The sequence below is a fragment of the Schistocerca serialis genome, chromosome 2, assembly GCF_023864345.2.
Source record: "Schistocerca serialis cubense isolate TAMUIC-IGC-003099 chromosome 2, iqSchSeri2.2, whole genome shotgun sequence".
Classification (NCBI taxonomy): domain Eukaryota; kingdom Metazoa; phylum Arthropoda; class Insecta; order Orthoptera; family Acrididae; genus Schistocerca; species Schistocerca serialis.
The window spans coordinates 166,489,714-166,511,429 of record NC_064639.1 but is presented as its reverse complement, the minus strand read 5'-3'; the positions used below and the strand labels follow the sequence as shown (position 1 = coordinate 166,511,429).

General features: G+C 45.3%; 1 protein-coding gene across 1 annotated transcript in view; it reads left to right on the top strand.

Annotated features, from left to right (window-relative positions):
- Nucleotides 1-20,797, top strand: part of LOC126456876 (uncharacterized) — a 288,788-nt gene extending 267,991 nt beyond the window's left edge. Inside the window, exon 13 of the mRNA XM_050092697.1 lies at nt 20,049-20,797. Coding sequence (XP_049948654.1) covers nt 20,049-20,325 — 277 coding nt within the window. The 3' untranslated portion in view covers nt 20,326-20,797. The remainder of the gene's footprint in view (nt 1-20,048) is intronic.
- The last annotated feature ends 919 nt before the right edge of the window (nt 20,798-21,716 follow it).

Below are 21,716 nucleotides of genomic sequence, written 5' to 3'. Positions count from 1 at the left end.
CCACTCAACCAACTAGATACATCAGTCAGCTTCTCAGACCGCCGAAAGACAAGCGTATTCAGACGTTTACAGTATTTCACATTCTCGTGGAGAATTCTACATTGGCGTAACTGAAAGATGACTTAAAGTGAGACTTGAGGAAAAATCCTCAATGGACGAATCTGTTTCCAGTGATACTGACCACACAGCAAAGTTCAACGACACTTAAGTCGTAAAACAAAGGGAAATTATGCACTACAAAACCCTAAAACTACCAATCCATGAGAGAGTTTGAGAGCGAGGACCTGAGAGCGGAAGTTGCTGGCTGGTCAAGTTTTGCACTCTAGCGTGATGTCATAATACTTGTCGCTATGTTACAAGAGTTGAAGATACAGTACAGGCAAAACCCGTATTGTTAGGAGCCAATACACGGCTCAACAAGGACTCCACTATTGGTAAAACAATGGCGACAGAACTGAAATTGACGGACGTACCGGACATAGCAGGAGCCAATCACATGAACAGGACGAAAGCCAGATAAACAAAAAACTAGCCAAACATGCTGTGGCACGAAAGTACAAACATAAACGAAGGCGTAGACTGGCAGAAAAATCAGTTTTGCGTAACTTCTGAGAACTGTACCCATGTGCGTTGCCGAAATCTCGGGAAGGAGAAATTTAATGAACGACGACCAATGTGACCAGAGTCAACAATTAGGTGAATACTAGAAACAATAGCAGCGAAAACCAGAGTAACTTCATCAAATAAGGCGATATTTACGTCCCCTGTCCGCTGAGCCCACTTCAGCCTTGTAGTGGCCAAATGCCAGGCTGTACAGACAAGTGAATTGGAATTAGAGTTTCCAGAGATGTTAAGACGACTGAACCAGAACTCCACCAACAAACTTGCAGAGGTTGTTCACGGATACATTTTGTGTGTTTTCGCATAAGGGGCCCAAAGTACTATGGTGTGGTTGGCTGCGGTGCAACACTGTGCCGCTCTTCCAAGGCTTTCAGTGAACTCACACACGAGGAGCAAATTGGCCAACTCTGTCAGTAAACCTGTCCATAGTACTGCTGTTATCACTGTTAAGGCACAACTAGCACCGCCGAAAAACAAAACCGTAGGGTCTACACACAACCGAGAAGTATCTAACGGTTCTCTTTTGATGTTCTCTATTGGTTTTATGCTTTTTGATGCATTAATTATTTTCCTTACATAGGTGAGACCTTTATAAGCAGAGTATCTTATAGGAGGCCGAAATAAATGTTTGTTTTCTAATTAAATGATCGCCAGGCTCCCTACAAGATTATCATAACTGATATTCATCTAAATACAGTCAAGGCCAAAGTTCACAGATCTACGACAAATGGTATCTCTGAAAGTATTTGAACTCTCGCAAAATTAACTCATGGACCAATTCCGATTTAAATTAAATAATGTTTTAAAATGATTTTATGACTTCTGCTCTGGTGGAAAGCTGTAAGAAAAGTTTAAGTTAAGTTCGCCGCGTAATGGCGGCCAATTGTTGCCAGTCAGCGATCAGTGCTATCGTCTTCTTGATGGCTCAGAAATACTAATTATTCTCTCTTTTCAGTTAAAACATTACGATTAGTGGCTGGCATGTTCTTGAAATAATACAATGAACTCACTTTTACACATATATTTCCATCAATAATCTGACACACCTTTTTTTATCGTCTAGTCGAAAGAACAAAAAGAACATCTGCTAGCGTTCAACGCTACACACAATATCTATCGAACAATAGTAACATGAGAATCATAAACAGCAGAAGAGCGAGTAATATTTTTTTCCATCTTCTATAGTTATACAAAGATATAAATGTTTCATTTCACCATATTCTTTACTGCGATATTGTTTATCATCTTTGTTGTCTTTCCCTACCGTAGTATGGACGTTTTACTTTTCGTAAATAATTTTATATTTTTTCACAATTCACTTTCAATCTGGTCTTATTCAACAATATTTTTATACACACTACACGCGCATTATTCTTAAACATCGCAAAAGGGACACTACAAGTACTAAATGCAATGCCGGCCGGAGTGGCCGTGCGGTTCTAGGCGCTACAGTCTGGAACCGCGTGACCACTACGGTCGCAGGTTCGAATCCTGCCTCGGGCATGGATGTGTGTGATGTCCTTAGGTTAGTTAGGTTTAAGTAGTTCTAAGTTCTAGAGGACTGATTACCACAGTAGTTAAGTCCCATAGTGCTCAGAGCCATTTGAACCATTTTTGAACTAAATACAATATGAGGGCAACGAGTTAAAGAGGTCATTACTGTTGTCAACTGCAGGCACCGTGAGTAAATGGAAACAAGATCAATAGCGCATTCATTCTACGTATGCTCTGTTGTGTACTGTTTTCACTGCACTACTGACAAGTTAACTGGGAGAAGAAATCAAACTAAAGGCAAAGCCTCTGTAACGAGCTGCCGGAGATCGTGGCTGCCTTACACTGAGGTGACAAAAAGTCATGGGATAGCGATGCAAGTTTTCCGACGTGATTACGGCCGCACGACAGGAAGTAACAGACTTTGAACGACGAATGGTAGTTAGAGCTACACGCATGGGGCATTCCATTTCGGAAACTGTTGGGGAATTCAATATTCCGAGACCCATCGCGTCAAGAGTACGCCGAGAATAACAAATTTCAGGCATTGCCTCTCACCACAGACAACGCAGTGGCCGACGACCTTCACTTAACGACCGAGTCCTGCGGGATTTGCGTAGAGCTGCCAGTGCTAACGGACAAGCAACAATGCGTGAAATAACAGCAGAAATCAATGTGGTACGTAGGACGAACGTATCCGTCAGGTTAGAACGGTGAAATTTGGCGTTAATGGGCTATGGCAGCAGACGACCGACGCGAGTGGCTTCGCTAACAGCACGACATCGCCTGCAATGCCTCTCCTGGGTTGATTGTAGGGTTCGAGTGTGGCGCAGAACCCACGAAGCCAGGGACCCTCTGATTCAACTGACTCGATCATTGATTGGAAATGGTTCTATTCAGCTACTTGGAGGTCATTTGCACCCATTCACGGAGAAAGTTTCCAAACAACGATGGAATTTTTATCGAAGACAATGCGGCATGCTACTGGGCCACAATTTTCTGGCCAGTTCAACGGAATTACTTGGCCACCCAGATTGCCCGACATGAATTCCATCGAACATTTATGGGAGATAATCTAGAGGTTAGTTCGTGCACAAAATCCTCAGTCGGCAACACTTTCGCAATTATAGAATTTGGTATACTAAGTATGAAAAAGATCGGTTAATATTTACAGGGTTATTACAAATGATTGAAGCGATTTCACAGCTCTACAATAACTTTATTATTTGAGATATTTTCACAATGCTTTGCACACACATACAAAAACTCAAAAAGTTTTTTTAGGCATTCACAAATGTTCGATATGTGCCCCTTTAGTGATTCGGCAGACATCAAGCCGATAATAAAGTTCTTCCCACACTCGGCGCAGCATGTCCCCATCAATGAGTTCGAAAGCATCGTTGATGCGAGCTCGCAGTTCTGGCACGTTTCTTGGTAGAGGAGGTTTACACACTGAATCTTTCACATAACCCCACAGAAAGAAATCGCATGGGGTTAAGTCGGGAGAGCGTGGAGGCCATGAAATGAATTGCTGATCATGATCTCCACCACGACCGATCCATCGGTTTTCCAATCTCCTGTTTACGAAATGCCGAACGTCATGATGGAAGTGCGGTGGAGCACCATCCTGTTGAAAGATGAAGTCGGCACTGTCGGTGTCCAGTTGTGGCATGAGCCAATTTTCCAGCATGTCCAGATACACGTGTCCTGTAACGTTTTTTTTTTTTTTTTGCAGAAGAAAAAGGGGCCGTAAACTTGAAACCGTGAGATTGCACAAAACACGTTAACTTTTGGTGAATTGCGAATTTGCTGCACGAATGCGGGAGGATTCTCTACCGCCCAGATTCGCACATTGTGTCTGTTCACTTCACCATTAAGAAAAAATGTTGCTTCATCACTGAAAACAAGTTTCGCACTGAACGCATCCTCTTCCACGAGCTGTTGCAACCGCGCCGAAAATTCAAAGCGTTTGACTTTGTCATCGGGTGTCAGGGCTTGTAGCAATTGTAAACGGTAAGGCTTCTGCTTTAGCCTTTTCCGTAAGATTTTCCAAACCGTCGGCTGTGGTACGTTTAGCTCCCTGCTTGCTTTATTCGTCGACTTCCGCGGGCTACGCGTGAAACTTGCCCGCACGCGTTCAACCGTTTCTTCGCTCACTGCAGGCCGACCCGTTGATTTCCCCTTACAGAGGTATCCAGAAGCTTTAAACTGCGCATACCATCGCCGAATGGAATTAGCAGTTGGTGGACCTTTGTTGAACTTCGTCCTGAAGTGTCGTTGCACTATTATGACTGACTGATGTGAGTGCATTTCAAGCACAACATCGCTTTCTCGGCTCCTGTCGCCATTGTGTCTCACTGCGCTCTCGAGCGCTCTGGCGGCAGAAACCTGAAGTGAGGCTTCAGCCGAACAAAACTTTATGAGTTTTTCTACGTATCTGTAGTGTGTCGTGACAATATGTCAAAGAATGGAGCTACAGTGAATTTATGAAATCGCTTCAATCATTTGTGATAGCCCTGTAATAGTGCTTCTTCAGATTCATAGAGAATATGTGTGACGTACTGCACGCAGCGCTAGTCAAGGACACGGCTCACTCGGCCCAGCAGTCAGCGTCAGCTGTGCCAGCGTGAGAACCGAAATCTGCTCTCCTCCAGGTTCCACGGGAAGCTATGCTTTTAAAGCAAGGTGAAAAATAGCAATAATTAACACCGCCTGTGCGTGTATGATTGTATTTCGAGATGTTATCATGACAGGAACTACACTACTGGTCATTAAAATTGCTACACCAAGAAGAAATGCAGATGGTAAACGGGTATTCGTTAGACAAATATACTAGAACTGACATGTGATTACATTTTCACGCAATTTGGGTGCACAGAACCTGAGAAATCAGTAACCAGAACAACCACCTCTGGCCGTAATAACGGCCTTGATACGCCTGGGCATTGAGTCAAACAGAGCTTGGATGGCGTGTACAGGTGCAGCTGCGCATGCACCTTCAACACGATACCACAGTTCATCAAGAGTAGTCACTGGCGTATTGTGACGAGGCAGTTGCTCGGCCACCATTGACCAGACGTTTTCAATTAAGATCTGGAGAATGTGCTGGCCAGGGCAGCAGTAGAACATTTTCTGTATCCGGAAAGGCCTGTACAGGACCTGCAACATGCGGTCGTGCATTATCCTGCTGAAATGTAGGGTTTCGCAAGGATCGAATGAAGGGCAGAGCCACGGGTCGTACCACATCTGAAATGTAACGTCCACTGTTCAAAGTGCCGTCAATGCGAACAAGAGGTGACCGAGACATGTAACCAACGGCACCCCATACCATCACGCCGGGTGATACGCCAGTATGGAGATGACGAATACACGCTTCCTATGTGCTTTCACCGCGATGTCGCCAAACACGGATGCGACCATCATGATGCTGTTAACAGAACCTGGATTCATCCGAAAAAATGACGTTTTGTCATTCGTGCACCCAGGTTCGTCGTTGAGTACACCATCGCAGGCGCTCCTGTCTGTGATGGAGCGTCAAGGGTAACCGCAGCCACGGTCTCCGAGCTGATAGTCCATGCTGCTGCAAACGTCGTCGAACTGTTCTTGCAGATGGTTGTTGTCTTGCAAACGTCCCCATCTGTTGACTCGGGGATCGAGACGTGGCTGCACGATCCGTTACAGCCCTGCGGATAAGATGCCTGTCATCTCGACTGCTAGTGATACGAGACCATTGGGATCCAGCACCGCGTTCCGTGTTACCCTCCTGAACCCGCCGATTCCATATTCTGCTAACAGTCATTGGATCAATGCGAGCAGCAATGTCGCTATACGATAAACCGTAACCGCGATAGGCTACAATCCGACGTTTATCAAAGTCAGAAACGTGATGGTACGAATTTCTCTTCCTTACACGAGGCATCACGACAACGTATCACCAGTCAACGCCGGACAACTGCTGTTTGTGTATGAGAAATCGGTTGGAAACTTTCCTCACGTCAGCACGTTGTAGGTGTCGCCACCGGCACCAACCATGTGTGAATACTTTGAAAAGCTTATCATTTGCATATCACAGCATCTTCTTCCTGTCGGTTAAATTTCGCGTTTGTAGCACGTCATCTTCGTGGTGTAGCAATTTTATTGGTGAGTAATGTATTATTGAAACGCCTGGTTAAACCCGCAAGAGAAAACAAGTAGTTGGAATTGTGGAAAGAGGCCAAAAAGAGCAGCTGTCAGTTACACTCGAAGACATATAACTTTATTTAGTTGTCCAAACAATACAGCGCAAATTTCCGAGCTTAACTATCGACTGAAAATGTCACACAATCTTAAGGCTTAGGGGCACACCCTCTTTAATTTTTAAAACAGCTGAAGGCCAATGATTCAAAACACAACTACAATAAATTTTTACAAGGCAGAAATCCCAAGGCATTATCCTAAAATAATTTTTTTTAATGATGATGAAAGCCTAAACAATCTAAAGTTTAACAAGTAAGGAATTTATATTTTAAGACAGCTGAAGGCCCATTATTGAAAAACACAACTATAATAAATATTCCAAAGGCAGAAGCCCCAAAGCGTTATCCAGAAAGAAAATATTTTAAATGAGGCTGAAGGCCCAAACATTGCAAGACTTGAGAAGTAAGGAACCTTCAGTTTTAAAGCGGCTGAAGGCCCAGTACCTAAAACCCAACTAAAAGCGTACAAATTCAAACCGTCGGCAATGAGCCATAAAAATACACAATTAAACACCAATAAGAAAAGGCAGTACAGCCAGCGGCGCTCAGAAGTTTCCGGGGGTCGGTTTGCACTTGAAATATTAACGTTCGCTTAGGGGAGACAGTCAGTCGGCCCAACCATTTTCCATCCGCTGGGAACCCAACCGACAGACAATCATCAGACCAACGATCAGGATCAGTTCCGCTCCACACTTGCACCGAAACCCAAACGATGCTAACAGCGGAGACTGGAACAACAACCAGAACAGAACACAGACAACCCATAAGCGGTGGACGACCCAAATACACGTCGCCTAATCAGACGACCGACCAAACGGCCAAGAAAGGTCGTTACCACTCAAACGTGTGTGTGTCGGCAAATCGTCGGGCGAGTCCTTCCTCGCTACTCCACGCCAACCGACCAAGTCAGAGCCAGTACGCCAACAACCTTTAAATAACTTGTCAGTCAAATCACATAAACTACATACAGTTTCACGAACACTTGCACGAAGAACTAGAGAATGCTAAAGTCAGTGACTGAGCAAAACAAGGACGAATCACGAGTTGGCACACACAGCCAAACCATAAGCTATCGCAGACCTAATATACACTCCTGGAAATTGAAATAAGAACACCGTGAATTCATTGTCCCAGGAAGGGGAAACTTTATTGACACATTCCTGGGGTCAGATACATCACATGATCACACTGACAGAACCACAGGCACATAGACACAGGCAACAGAGCATGCACAATGTCGGCCCTAGTACAGTGTATATCCACCGTTCGCAGCAATGCAGGCTGCTATTCTCCCATGGAGACGATCGTAGAGATGCTGGATGTAGTCCTGTGGAACGGCTTGCCATGCCATTTCCACCTGGCGCCTCAGTTGGACCAGCGTTCGTGCTGGACGTGCAGACCGCGTGAGACGACGCTTCATCCAGTCCCAAACATGCTCAATGGGGGACAGATCCGGAGATCTTGCTGGCCAGGGTAGTTGACTTACACCTTCTAGAGCACGTTGGGTGGCACAGGATACATGCGGACGTGCATTGTCCTGTTGGAACAACAAGTTCCCTTGCCGGTCTAGGAATGGTAGAACGATGGGTTCGATGACGGTTTGGATGTACCGTGCACTATTCAGTGTCCCCTCGACGATCACCAGTGGTGTACGGCCAGTGTAGGAGATCGCTCCCCACACCATGATGCCGGGTGTTGGCCCTGTGTGCCTCGGTCGTATGCAGTCCTGATTGTGGCGCTCACCTGCACGGCGCCAAACACGCATACGACCATCATTGGCACCAAGGCAGAAGCGACTCTCATCGCTGAAGACGACACGTCTCCATTCGTCCCTCCATTCACGCCTGTCGCGACACCACTGGAGGCGGGCTGCACGATGTTGGGGCGTGAGCGGAAGACGGCCTAACGGTGTGCGGGACCGTAGCCCAGCTTCATGGAGACGGTTGCGAATGGTCCTCGCCGATACCCCAGGAGCAACAGTGTCCCTAATTTGCTGGGAAGTGGCGGTGCGGTCCCCTACGGCACTGCGTAGGATCCTACGGTCTTGGCGTGCATCCGTGCGTCGCTGCGGTCCGGTCCCAGGTCGACGGGCACGTGCGCCTTCCGCCGACCACTGGCGACAACATCGATGTACTGTGGAGACCTCACGCCCCACGTGTTGAGCAATTCGGCGGTACGTCCACCCGGCCTCCCGCATGCCCACTATACGCCCTCGCTCAAAGTCCGTCAACTGCACATACGGTTCACGTCCACGCTGTCGCGGCATGCTACCAGTGTTAAAGACTGCGATGGAGCTCCGTATGCCACGGCAAACTGGCTGACACTGACGGCGGCGGTGCACAAATGCTGCGCAGCTAGCGCCATTCGACGGCCAACACCGCGGTTCCTGGTGTGTCCGCTGTGCCGTGCGTGTGATCATTGCTTGTACAGCCCTCTCGCAGTGTCCGGAGCAAGTATGGTGGGTCTGACACACCGGTGTCAATGTGTTCTTTTTTCCATTTCCAGGAGTGTACGTCGTCCGCCGAGACGACCGACCGACGATCAACCAAAGTCGCCCCCACTCAAATCATGCGTGTCGGCAATCATCGGCGAGTGATGGCTATCCGCGCCACCCTGGCGCTACGACGCTACTGCGCCAACCGACCAACTGCTACACATCAGGACGGAGAGAGGACTAAAATAACTGGGCAGTCGAGATCACAGGCTACACACAGTTTCACAAACACTGGAAGGACGCGACCAGTGCTAAAGCAGTGACTGTGCAATCACAAGGACGAACCACGAGTTGAGACACACACCGCCGACCCATAAGCGATCGCCGAGCAAATACACGTCGTCCGGTAAGACGACCAACCGACGATCAACCAAGACCGTCCCCACTGAAGCCATGTGTGCCGGCAATGGTCGGGCGAATCATGGCTATCCGAACCTCACTGCCGCTCCAACCCGACCGAACTTCTGCCGCGTCCCAACTGCCCGACTGCCAGGCCCGAACACCACTGCTGGCACATTCCAACTGAGTTCATTGCCCGGTCCGAACTACACTGGCGCGTTGCAACCCCTTTCACGACACACGACGAACAGGAAGTAATAGCAGTCCCAAAGATAATACGGCAGGGCCTATATCGATAAGCGCTGCTGCTGCCGCTCACGGGCAGGCAAAGCAGCAACTCAGTGACACAAGTAATTGAAACTAACATAACGAGGTGGCAGTACGGCAAAAACAGGATGTTAAATAAGAGATGGCACGAAAACGAGCCACGCACGACTCAATCGTGATGAGAACTCCTGCGTCTACTATTCTGCGATTTTATGTACTCCAATAAATGCAGTCGCGAGTCAGCAGGAAAAAAAAAGCACTTCATCAGTCTCTCGACCGAGCGAGGTGGCGCAGTGGTTCGACACTGGACTCGCATTCGGGAGGACGACGGTTCAATCCCGCGTCCGGCCATCGTGATTTAGGTTTTCCGTGATTTCCCTAAATCGCTCCAGGCAAATGCCGGGATGGTTCCTTTGAAAGGGCACGGCCGACTTCCTTCCCCATCCTCCCCTACTCCGATGAGACCGATGACCACGCTGTCTGGTCTCCTCCCCCAAAACCAGCCAGCCAGCCAGTCTCTCGATCATGCACACACTCCAAAAGCTACTTGCAGTATTGGTGCTAAGCAACAGTATCCTAATTCGTCAGTCGATGCACAGCCGTTACTTCATAAGATTCCAATTATTCGAATGGAAGAGTTTGGGTTAGGCGAATGCCTGGAGAATGTTACCTGCTGTCATGTGTAGTGCCAACAGTGAAGTAAGGAGGAGGTGGTGTTGCGGTATGGGGTGTCTTTCTCGGTTAGGCTGTAGTCCTCTTATTGCGCTTAAGGAAACGCTAAATGCGGGTGGACATGAACCCATTTAACAGCATTGTGTATTGCACAGAGTAGAGAACGGTTTCAAGATGATGACTGTATCAGCATGACAATCTACTCTATCATAATGCAGCATATGTGAGGCAATGGTTTATTGACAGTAACATTCCTGAAATGGACTGACCTGTTCAAAGTCCCGACCTGAGCCGTTTGGAAGACGTCTGAAATGATTTAGAGTGTCGTATCCGCTCCAGACCCTTCATCCAACATCACCTTCTCTGTTTTCAGTTCTTGAGGAAGAATTGAGTGTCATTCCCCCGCAGACATTCAGCCACCTAATCGGAAGTGTCGCCAGCAGAGTGTGAGCCGTCACAATGACAGTGGATGGGTAGACCCCATATCAATGTCCACTAATACTGTGAGCTGTCATAACGACAGACGGTTCAAATGGCTCTAAGCACTATGGGACTTAACAGCTGAGGTCATTGGTCCCCTAGACTTAGTACTACTTAAACCTAACTAACCTAAGGACATCACACACATCCATGCCCGAGGCAGGATTCGAACCTGCGACCGTAGCAGCAGCACGGATCCGGACTGAAGCGCCTAGAACCGCTCGGCGAGAGCGGCCGGCACGGCAGAGGGTGGACAGACCCCATGTTAATACCCACTAATACATGTCCAGATGCTTCGGAGCAGATGGTGTATATTGCCACATTTGTATCACACAACCTCCCTTTCATCGTACAGTAATGGGCCAAACGAAATGATGTGTCCGACGTTCTGTTCAACGCGAACAAACCATCATTTGGCACAGACGTCGTCTGCTGTTCCGTTCCAGTGAAGTCTAATGCGAATAGGACCTAAAATTCATGCACCACTTGCCTCTCGTCACGGCGTCGATGGCGATCGGAGTCCATATACAACACTGCAACCTCTTGTATTCGTTAGGCTAAGGTGTGCGTGATAGAGGACGAATAAAGTTCGCCCTGCGTGCCTCAAGTTGCCGAAGATCACCGATACTACTTTGCCACATGGCCGGGCTATGTCCATGTGGATCTTACTCGCTTGCGATAGGCTACACAGTTGCAATGTGTGTGTGTGTGTGTGTGTGTATTTGTAGTGTGTCTGACTTGAGATGTTACTGACGCCTTGCCGGCCGGAGTGGCCGAGCGGCTCTAGGCGCTACAGTCTGGAACCGCGCGACCGCTACGGTCGCAGGTTCGAATCCTGCCTGGGGCATGGATGTGCGTGATGTCCTTAGTTTAGCTAGGTTTAAGTAGTTCTAAGTTCTAGGGGACTGATGACCTCAGAATGGAGGGACATCTACAGATGTTAAAGTAACCTCTGGTGTGCCACAGGGGAGTGTTATGGGACCATTGCTTTTCACAATATATATATAAATGACCTAGTAGATAGAGTCGGAAGTTCCATGCGGCTTTTCGCGGATGATGCTGTAGTATACAGAGAAGTTGCAGCATTAGAAAATTGTAGCGAAATGCAGGAAGATCTGCAGCGGATAGGCACTTGGTGCAGGGAGTGGCAACTGACCTTAACATAGACAAATGTAATGTATTGCGAATACATAGAAAGAAGGATCCTTTATTGTATGATTATATGATAGCGGAACAAACACTGGTAGCAGTTACTTCTGTAAAATATCTGGGAGTATGCGTGCGGAACGATTTGAAGTGGAATGATCATATAAAATTAATTGTTGGTAAGGCGGGTACCAGGTTGAGATTCATTGGGAGAGTCCTTAGAAAATGTAGTCCATCAACAAAGGAGGTGGCTTACAAAACACTCGTTCGACCTATACTTGAGTATTGCTCATCAGTGTGGGATCCGTACCAGATCGGGTTGACGGAGGAGATAGAGAAGATCCAAAGAAGAGCGGCGCGTTTCGTCACAGGGTTATTTGGTAAGCGTGATAGCGTTACGGAGATGTTTAGCAAACTCAAGTGGCAGACTGCAAGAGAGGCGCTATGCATCGCGGTGTAGCTTGCTCGCCAGGTTTCGAGAGGGTGCGTTTCTGGATGAGGTATCGAATACATTGCTTCCCCCTACTTATACCTCCCGAGGAGATCATGAATATAAAATTAGAGAGATTCGTGCGCGCACGGAGGCTTTCAAACAGTCGTTCTTCCCGCGAACCATACGCGACTGGAACAGGAAAGGGAGTTAATGACAGTGGCACGTAAAGTGCCCTCCGCCACACACCGTTGGGTGGCTTGCGGAGTATAAATGTAGATGTAGATGTAGAAGTTAAGTCCCATAGTCCTCAGAGCCATTTGAACTGACGCTTTGTCGCAATGGACGGCACTGAGATATTCTTATGTGGTTGGTTAAATCGCAATCTCTTTATAGGGATATTATGGAACAGTAACTTATTTAATGTACTGACAGAGCATATCTTACGTAGCTCGTTTGCAAAACTAAATTCCGCCACCTTCTTTCAAGTGACCGCGTCTAACTACACATGTGCACCCGAAGATTAGTATTATTATTATTTAGGCAGTTTGTTTTCTCCTCCAGCAGTCAAACTGTGAGCACTCCATAATGTTCATATATCAAAAAATTATCTTCAAAATGTAATTTCATGAGTTTGAAAGAAAGATACTCTTCATCAGTTTATTTCGGTTACTATTCCGATTGAGGATTACTGTTAACGCCAAGATCAGCGAGTGCTGTTATCTCTGCGTGGAGAATTGAAAAATTCTCAAGTCTATAAAATTATTTTGCGTGATTCGTCACCACTTAGACCTTCTTGAATAATTTTGGATTGATCTACCATATCACGATCCCTAAGCTTTCCAGATATTTCAGAAGTCACAGTTCATAACAACTTCTCGTGATCTAGCTAAGTCGCGTGATCTTCTAACTCATCTCAGCGCAAATAAATTGGATTCGTTAATTTCGAGCCGGCCGAGGTGGCCGAGCGGTTCTAGGCGCTACAGACTCGTACCGCTACGGTCGCAGGTTCGAATCCTGCCTCGGGCATGGATGTGTGTGATGTCCTTAGGTTAGTTAGGTTTAAGTAGTTATAAGTTCTAGGGGACTGATGACCTCAGAAGTTAAGTCCCGTAGTGCTCAGAGCCATTTGAACCATTAATTTCGAGAATAATTCAACCCTTCAACACTTTTATCTGTTTTTCCGAGGAAACAAAAACGTTTTATTTCAGAACACTATTTGCAGACAACGCCGCGAGAGTGATTTAAGATATACTGATAAGACGAAAAACATTACGACCACTGCTCACCGCGAGGTTGGATGCCGCCTAGGTCCCTATTCTATATCGTTCATACCGATCTGTGCAGTAGGTTAGTCTCAGCAGTGATGTCATTTTCTGTTCTATTTCCGAATTTCCTTTTCAATAAGCTTCTGAGACCTGTTACCGAACAGTCCTCCCATGGATTTTTCGACAACTGCAGCGTGAGGTTTTGAATTTCAATATGGCCCTGTCGTTCCGTTAGATGTGGTTTATTTACACCTATAATTTGTTATGTTAAACAAATTGAGCGGTTTTAGTTTTGGATTTAGTGACTGTGTTATTAAAGAATCACCACATGACGAGTCCAGTTGGAAATTGAGTTCATAATAGACTATTTTCCTTTGTTAGAAATATGGTTTGGTTAGGTTGTTACTGTGAATGATACAACATGCAAAGAAAAAAAAACCTTTTCGGTCAACATTCTCTCAAAGTACATGTTATTTTTATGCAATTAAGAGTTTAAAGATCATTAAATATCAAGACATATTTATGAGCGTAAGCTGAAATTACTATTGACTTCGCGTACTCTTTTCCGCAAATGGTTTACTTATTAATTATCAAAACGCGTTTAAAACTTTTGAGTGACAATGCAAAGGAATTTTATGAAGTCTGATAGAGGAAACCTTCCAAAATGTCGTGCATTTACGGCTTACACCTGCACGATTCGGCAGCGAATTCAGCATGCGTCTCTCTCGAATGGAATTACATAAAATAAAGGGCAGAAAGTATAAAGTACAAAGGGTTGTAGTAGCGAAGTTGGTAACGCGACGAACTGCCGTGGCCAAGGGCGTAGGTTCGTATATCGCTGGAAGTTGTAGTAGCGAAGTTGGTAACGCGACGAACTGCCGTGGCCAAGGGCTTAGGTTCCTATATCGCTGGAAGCGAAATTTTTTTTCCCTCTTTGTGTTTGCAACATATTCTGAGACTTCGTTAATCGTCAAAGTTAAGTATTTCCCGAAATACTCGTTGTAATTTACAAGTAAGAGCACGCTTTCTCAGTAACGAGTATCACCGATTTCGTGACTTCCATATGTTTAAGAAATGAAAGATGAAATTACTGTTCATGAAACAACTGGTAGTGATATTTATACTACTTCTTGTCACAAATAATTCACCATTTTTTCAGAATACTTAGCGATTTCTGAGAGTGTGATCAGACAGGAATCTAAGAGCATAACGTAAATTAGTCTAAATGAAACTAGCAGCAATTGTCTTCATACTCTAGCCTGTCACAAGTATTTATCTGCTATCGAATCCTTAACAACAGTAGACAGAGATGAAATGTTCCCGCCACAATATTTGCAGACTGTACCACCATATATGAAACATTTTGATTCATCAGATGCATATTATAAACTACAACCAACTTCTATAGCTGCACTCGCCACACGCTCTCGAAAAGGCGATTTTTAAATTTTGTTTTTATGAACCTAATCGTTGTATCATATAGGGACGTAGGCTACTTCATCATTTGGATCTCTATGAGCGAGCTGCAACCACATTCTCTGTATCTTCTTATTCTCTGACATTCTCTTAAACAATTTTTCGGTTCGTGGAGATGCGCTCCGTCTATGCATCTAATTGAAGGCAGTTTATTCCCATATGTGTTTCACTTCTTTCATTTGTGAAGCATCATCACGAATAAAGGTAGCGAAATGCGTGTGGCAATAAACAAACTGCCTTCAATTAGTTGCATAGATGGAACATACCTCCATGAATTTTGAAGCAACTAAGGAACGACGGAAAACAGAAAAAAATGACGAATTTTTCGGGTGTTTCTGTAGATGTATTTGTACAATGTGATACTACACTCCATTCCTAACTCATATTCCGAAACGCAAAATTCAAAACAAGAAGTCGACGTGAATGAGAATAAAATGAATAATGTGACATTTACGACAGTTTCCAAAACACAGTCAATATTCTATCGTTGTCATGCATTCATGGAAGCTCATGGTAAGATAAATTTGAGCAGTATTACGGACTCTAACCACACTTTTCGGTACTATGAAGAATGGCATGCCTGTGTTGGCTGCTAGGCGCTTAGAGTTCGTGCTACTGTGGCGCAGCAGTGCGCATGCGCGGATCTGAGGCAGATTGCTTTTCATTGGTTGGTACGAGGAGAACTGACAACAGCGTTTCGGTTCGCTAGGACTTTTCGGTAACGCTTTCGAAAGGGTTACCGTTGGGTCTCTGTTTCGAAAACAAGACCGTTCGGTGCGCTCGCGTACCGAACCAATCGGCAAAATGGCGAAAAGATACAGAATAGGGCCCCTGGTAAAGCTGTGGGCACGTGATGCGTTATGAAGAGTGCATAAGCGCAGCAAAGACGGATGGGCATCACCCTAGCAAAGACACCAGCTCCAAATGGGGAAATCCACTGAGATAATCGACAGATGATTAATATCACGAAAAGCCTGTAAACGAGGACATCGAAAACGGCGAAGCTCATCGATTGTCCGCGCACTATTGTCGTGAGCATCTAGACGAAGAGGTGGATAGTAAAACTACCACTAGGTGCTAAATGGTTGGACGTACACGACTCTTCACGGAACATGGGGTTCGGAGGCTTGTCTGCTCTGTAAAGTAGAATAGATGGTGATCTGTGGCATGTCTGCCGAAACAGTGTTTTGGAGCACACCGTTCTCGTAGACTGTTGAACGCGGAGCTTCACAGCAGATCAAACCCAAGTCTTCACATGCCGATCCTACGACAGCGTCATTTACGATTGCATTGGGCATGGTACCATCGGGAGTCGGCCTTCTATCAATGGAAACTTGTCGGCGCTTCGGGTAAATCACATTTTTACTACAGTAGGTCGATGGTCGTCTCCATAAACGCTGTCATTGGGGTGAACGGCGGCTCGAGACGTGCAGCGCGCCCGGACGTTATAACGCTATTGGAGACGTTCTCCTAGGCTTGCATGGGACCTGTGGGAGTAATCGAAGACACGCTGACAGTTGCGAACCACCTGCATCCCTTCACACATGATGCCTTCCCCGATGGCGATGTCATCTTTCAGCAGCATAATTGTCCATGTCTCGGAGTCGTAACCGTGCTAGAGTGGTTTGAGCAGCATTACAATGAACTCAGGTTGATGTACCGGCGACCAGATTCGCCTGATGTGAATCCTATGTAACCCATCTGGGTCGCTATCGGGCGCCATCAGTGCGTATGCAAATGAGCGGCCCGTTATTTACACGAATTACATGACCTGTGAGTACACATCTAATACAATATACTTCCACAAACATATCAACAAACGTCGGATCTTTGATACACAGAATCGGTGAAGTATTTCGTATAAAAGACGGGTAGACAAGCAGGTGGCCATAATGTTTTGGTTCATCAGTGTACACGCGTCTGCAAGCGTGGCTATCATAGACCGGCTATCATAGAACTGAACAAAAATCATTTCACTTTTAGTTTGAAACAGTTTTACACTGTTTTGTTAACGTACGCCATGGCGTCTAGGGGAAGCCTCCGGCATCTTCTTCTTGCCCGCAGTCGTCGTCTCTTTGAAGGCTCCGTCCAGTGACGTCAACATTTCCTACGCGGTTGGAGATCCTTTCAGCTGCCGCGTAGCTACTGTGCCCTTCATGTAATATCAAAAAGCAACAAATACACACATTTGTAGTTTTCACAAAAAAATCGACAATATTTAAAATTAATAAACTCGGGCGGGCACATGCCCATATGTCGTTGCTGCCGTAACTGCTACAGAAAATAGCCTATCCCATCACACAGCGCAAGCTCGATGAGCTTCTTTTACACAATACTACGCCTAGCGCTGCTTTGTGAAGTAGCAGACTACCGTTTGAAAGCGCCACGTGGCTGTTGGGTCGCACTCTGCGAGAGTCCGCACGCATGAAAGCGTGTCTAAAACTGAACCGCTTGGCAAGCAAGTAGTGGAGCGAGGAGGGGGGGGGTAACGGGTGCCCATAGCGCGGGTTCGCCACACCGATGGAGTTCTGTAAGCCTGCCTGTCCCCCCCCCCCTCCCGGCCCCCCCCCATGAATGTTGGTTCCTGGGCAAACGGGGAAAAAGCAACGCTCACAGCGTACATTAAGCACCCTGTTTTTGTGGGTGTTGATTTTTTTAAGAATATCGGGAATGTTATAAATCGATGTTTAAAAAATTATCATTGTCAACTTAGGATAAACCGGAAAATAGTATCGATATACCGGAAAAATGTATCTAATGTATCTATATATCGGGAAAACGTATTGATAAATCGACGGTAAAAATATCGATGTACCGGCCTATAAAAATATCTGCTGCACATTGAAAATATACTGCCGGTTTTAGAGCTAAATATTTAAGCATTGATTTTTTACTAGATATTCAAGTTAGCATGAACAAGTTAGCAGCCGGATTATCTCCCTTAGAGCAAGAATTGAAAGGAAAACGATGCACGTTGACGCTCGGCGATAACCACTTTGATGGCTGCACGAGTTAGCCGCGCGGCCTGGGGCGCCTTACCATAGTTCGCGCGGCTCCCCTCGTCAGAGGTTCGAGTCCTCCCTCGGACATGAGTGTGTGTGTTGTCCTTAACGTAAGTTAGTTTAAGTTAGATCAAGTAGTGTGTAAGCCTAGTTACCGATGACCTCAGCAGTTTCGTGCCATAGGAACTTACCACCATTAACCACTTTGCCAACAATGGTAACAACATGTAAATGGCACAATAAAAGTTGTCCAATGGGTACGTCGTTCGGTTTCGTCACGTATGGAATTTGTCCAGTACACTTCATGACGACTTCCGCCTTTTTCTTTTTTTTTCATTTCTGCAAACGCCAGCGATCCAGCAGTTGTAATGTCAGAATTGTGCGCTGAAGTTAAACGTTGCAGTTTCTACGTACTGAGAATAATATATCTTTGCCTCACGCAGGTCACAGTAGGTACTAGTCACAGTCGAGCTCCCAGTGCGCCAGAGGGTAGCCAGTGTTGAGACACCGAGCAAGTAAGTTGTTGGCTGCTAAGCGAGCAGGGCGGATTTCGGCAAGATGGGCGACCTCGTTTACCATTATTTAACGGCTGTATGTGTCACCCAAAGCCGTGGGCCTGACCTCCAGCAAATACGTAAATGGCGGTAATTGAGTGATTTTTTTGATGTTTTTATGTGTTCATTTGTGCACCCGTGCAACCGGGCCGGACACCCACGATTTGGATTGCAGTGAGGGTTGTATATTCAGTGTCACATGAAGACTATTGGCGTGTGACGACATTAAGAGGGTACCTATCATGAGTAAACTTTTATTACTTTGCCCGACGAAGGGAGCAACTGCCTCATTCGTGCTGTTTAAACAAAAGATGTAGAACATCAACAATGATTTTGTACCAATTATTGCTGCCTGACATCCTAATTAGCTTTGTTGCATTTGATACGAAACAACCCCTGTGAAAATATTAACGTATCAGTCTTTATCAGTTGCTCACGGTCAAACTATCTTAAACTCTTAGGCTGTAATCCACTAGTTAATAACGACAGGTTTTAATAGGGAGTGTTTCAAGTTTCTGTTGGTAGCGCCGAGCGCGGATTACGTCAGCGTTTCCCCTGACACGTCTCCTCACACCTCAAACACCAATTTTCATTTAGATTTTCGTTCATCATTTTCAGTAACTGTTTTGAAGAATGCCGATGTGAAGAAATAGCACACTAGTTGCTTTCGAAAAACTTCTTAATACAACTGGTGTGCTATTCCTTCAAATGATTCAAATGGCTCTGAGCACTATGGGACTTAACTGCTATGGTCATCAGCCCCCTAGAACTTAGAACTGCTTAAACCTAACTAACCTGAGGACATCACACACATCCATGCCCGAGGCAGGATTCGAACCTGCGACCGTAGCGGTCGCGCGGTTCCAGACTGTAGCGCCTAGAACCGCACGGCCACTTCGGCCGGCTATTTCTTCAGTCGGAAATCTTGTTATTCTATTCACACCGCCAGCCCCCAGTGCAATCGAACTTCTTTGTACGCCTATACTTGCCTCACACAGTGAAAGAGAAAGACTGACGTGATGAAAGCTCAAAAGGCAAGATTAAAATTAACAGTAATAGCACCCCTCAGTCGCAAAAAAGAAGTCTTTTGACTTAGTTTCCGGCACTGCTATGAGTGCCTTCATCAGAAATAAAACTCTCAAACTGGCATGTCACGTAGCCTATTAATACCGAGACCTAGCTCAAAAGACTCCTTTGTTGCGACCGAGGGCTGCTATTGCTGTTAATTTTACTTTCTGAACGGTCGCTGACCACGCAGCCATGTTCAGAACTTTAAGTATTTAGATTCCTTCACGCAGTGAAAGTAAAATTATGTCCTACTACTATTTCAAAATAAGTCTCAAAGATTTACCTATAATTGCGAAAAAATGTTGTATAAAATGAAAATATCGGCACTCGATATTGCCATTTCGATATCGATATTTTGGTGGCGGATATACGCGCCGTACATATCGATATATTTGTGTATCGCTAATGTGGTGAAAGCTCTATTCCACTCTGTATACTAAATCATGTCTTCACTTCCATGCTGAAACTGAGCCAGTCATAACACGAGGTTTTGTGCTGCCTACAGGATGGCGCTGTTCGTGTTCTTCGTGGTGTGCAACGGACGCCTCCGCAAGAGCATCTGCGCGACCATTTCCTGCGCGGCCTTCAGCAGCTTCAGCAGCAGCACGGGAACTGGATACAGCCGCTCCCCGCATGCCAGCAGCAACACGCGCATCAACAACTCCGTGTCTGACATCCCACCGGTGCGAAATCGACGGAACGTAGGGATGCGGGACGAGTTAGAGCTCTCTGACACGGAAGGCGGGCTCTACACGAGGAAACACGCTGGAAGATACTCGTGAAAACAAACACCCCTTTACATAAGAGGTGGCCATTAACCTTACCTTTGGCAGCCTAAAACTTAAGAAACTGTTCAAAGTGAACCGTATTGTATCTGCAAACTAACAGGAACATTTTTCTTTCAGTTACAGTCATAAACATCTTTATTGTTTCTATTAAATGTCTAGCACCGGATATCTCATCAACATTGTATCTGCAAACTAATAGGAACATTTTTATTTCAATTACAGTCATAAACATCTTTATTGTTTCTATTAAATGTCTAGCACCAGATATCTCATCAACAATTTTCTGCGTATTTGTTTTGGCCTAAAACAGAAACAACTTGTGCAATATTCTGTTTTATAAAGCCCCATTTGTATACGACTTCTTCGCTTTTGCAATAGGAAAAACCAAGTTATAGCCAGCTTCGGTTTCGGCCAGGTTCTATAAACCTAGTCAAAACTGTATTCTGATCATGAAGTTTTTCTTTAACTGATGGCCGGCCGCGGTGGTCTAGCGGTTCTAGGCGCGCAGTCCGGAACCGCGCGACTGCTACGGTCGCAGGTTCGAATCCTGCCTCGGGCATGGATGTTTGTGATGTCCTTAGGTTAGTTAGGTTTAAGTAGTTCTAAGTTCTAGGGGACTGATGACCACAGATGTTAAGTCCCATAGTGCTCAGAGCCATTTGAACCATTTTTTTAACTTATGTAATTTTAAAATTATCAGAACTGCAACAATCTTTGAGCCCAATTTTGTTCCTTTACTTTATGACCGATTAATTTTTCGTACAACCTTGTAGGTAGGGCAAACACAGCTATGAGTGTAGGGTGAAAAAGTTCCGAGCTTTTCCGATCAAATATTTTAGTCATTTGAGTGCTGACATTTCGATATTCTCGTGTAAAAGTATTTCATATTTTTGAAAAAAAAATTTAAGTCTTAAAATAATTTACCATACCAGTGTATGTGTCAGTGTCGTTATTCCTTATGGATGTATTGTTATACAGATGTTCATCTGAAGATGTGGCTTTTAGTACCGCGAAACCGGTAGTAGTCCAATAATAAAGGACTAAATACAGCTGCACGGTTTATTAACAGTTCTCTGTGTTGCAGTTGCAAGAATAATATGATGCTGACGATCTGACAATAAATGTCACTGGTGTTTATCATAGTTTTATTTTATTTATTTACATTTTCTTAATGTTCTGTACTCTAGTTAAGCCAACAGTGTCATTCTGCCACGTCCATCTGAGTGTGCACTTCAGGCTGTAGACAGAACATTCGGCGTTGAATTTTACGTTAGTTATTGGTGAAAGCCCTTATCAACTGTAATGTTCATTACATAGTATGTCGAATAAAGCAAACACATAAAGTAGCGATTGCATTAGTTTTCTAAGCATATGATTTTTTATAA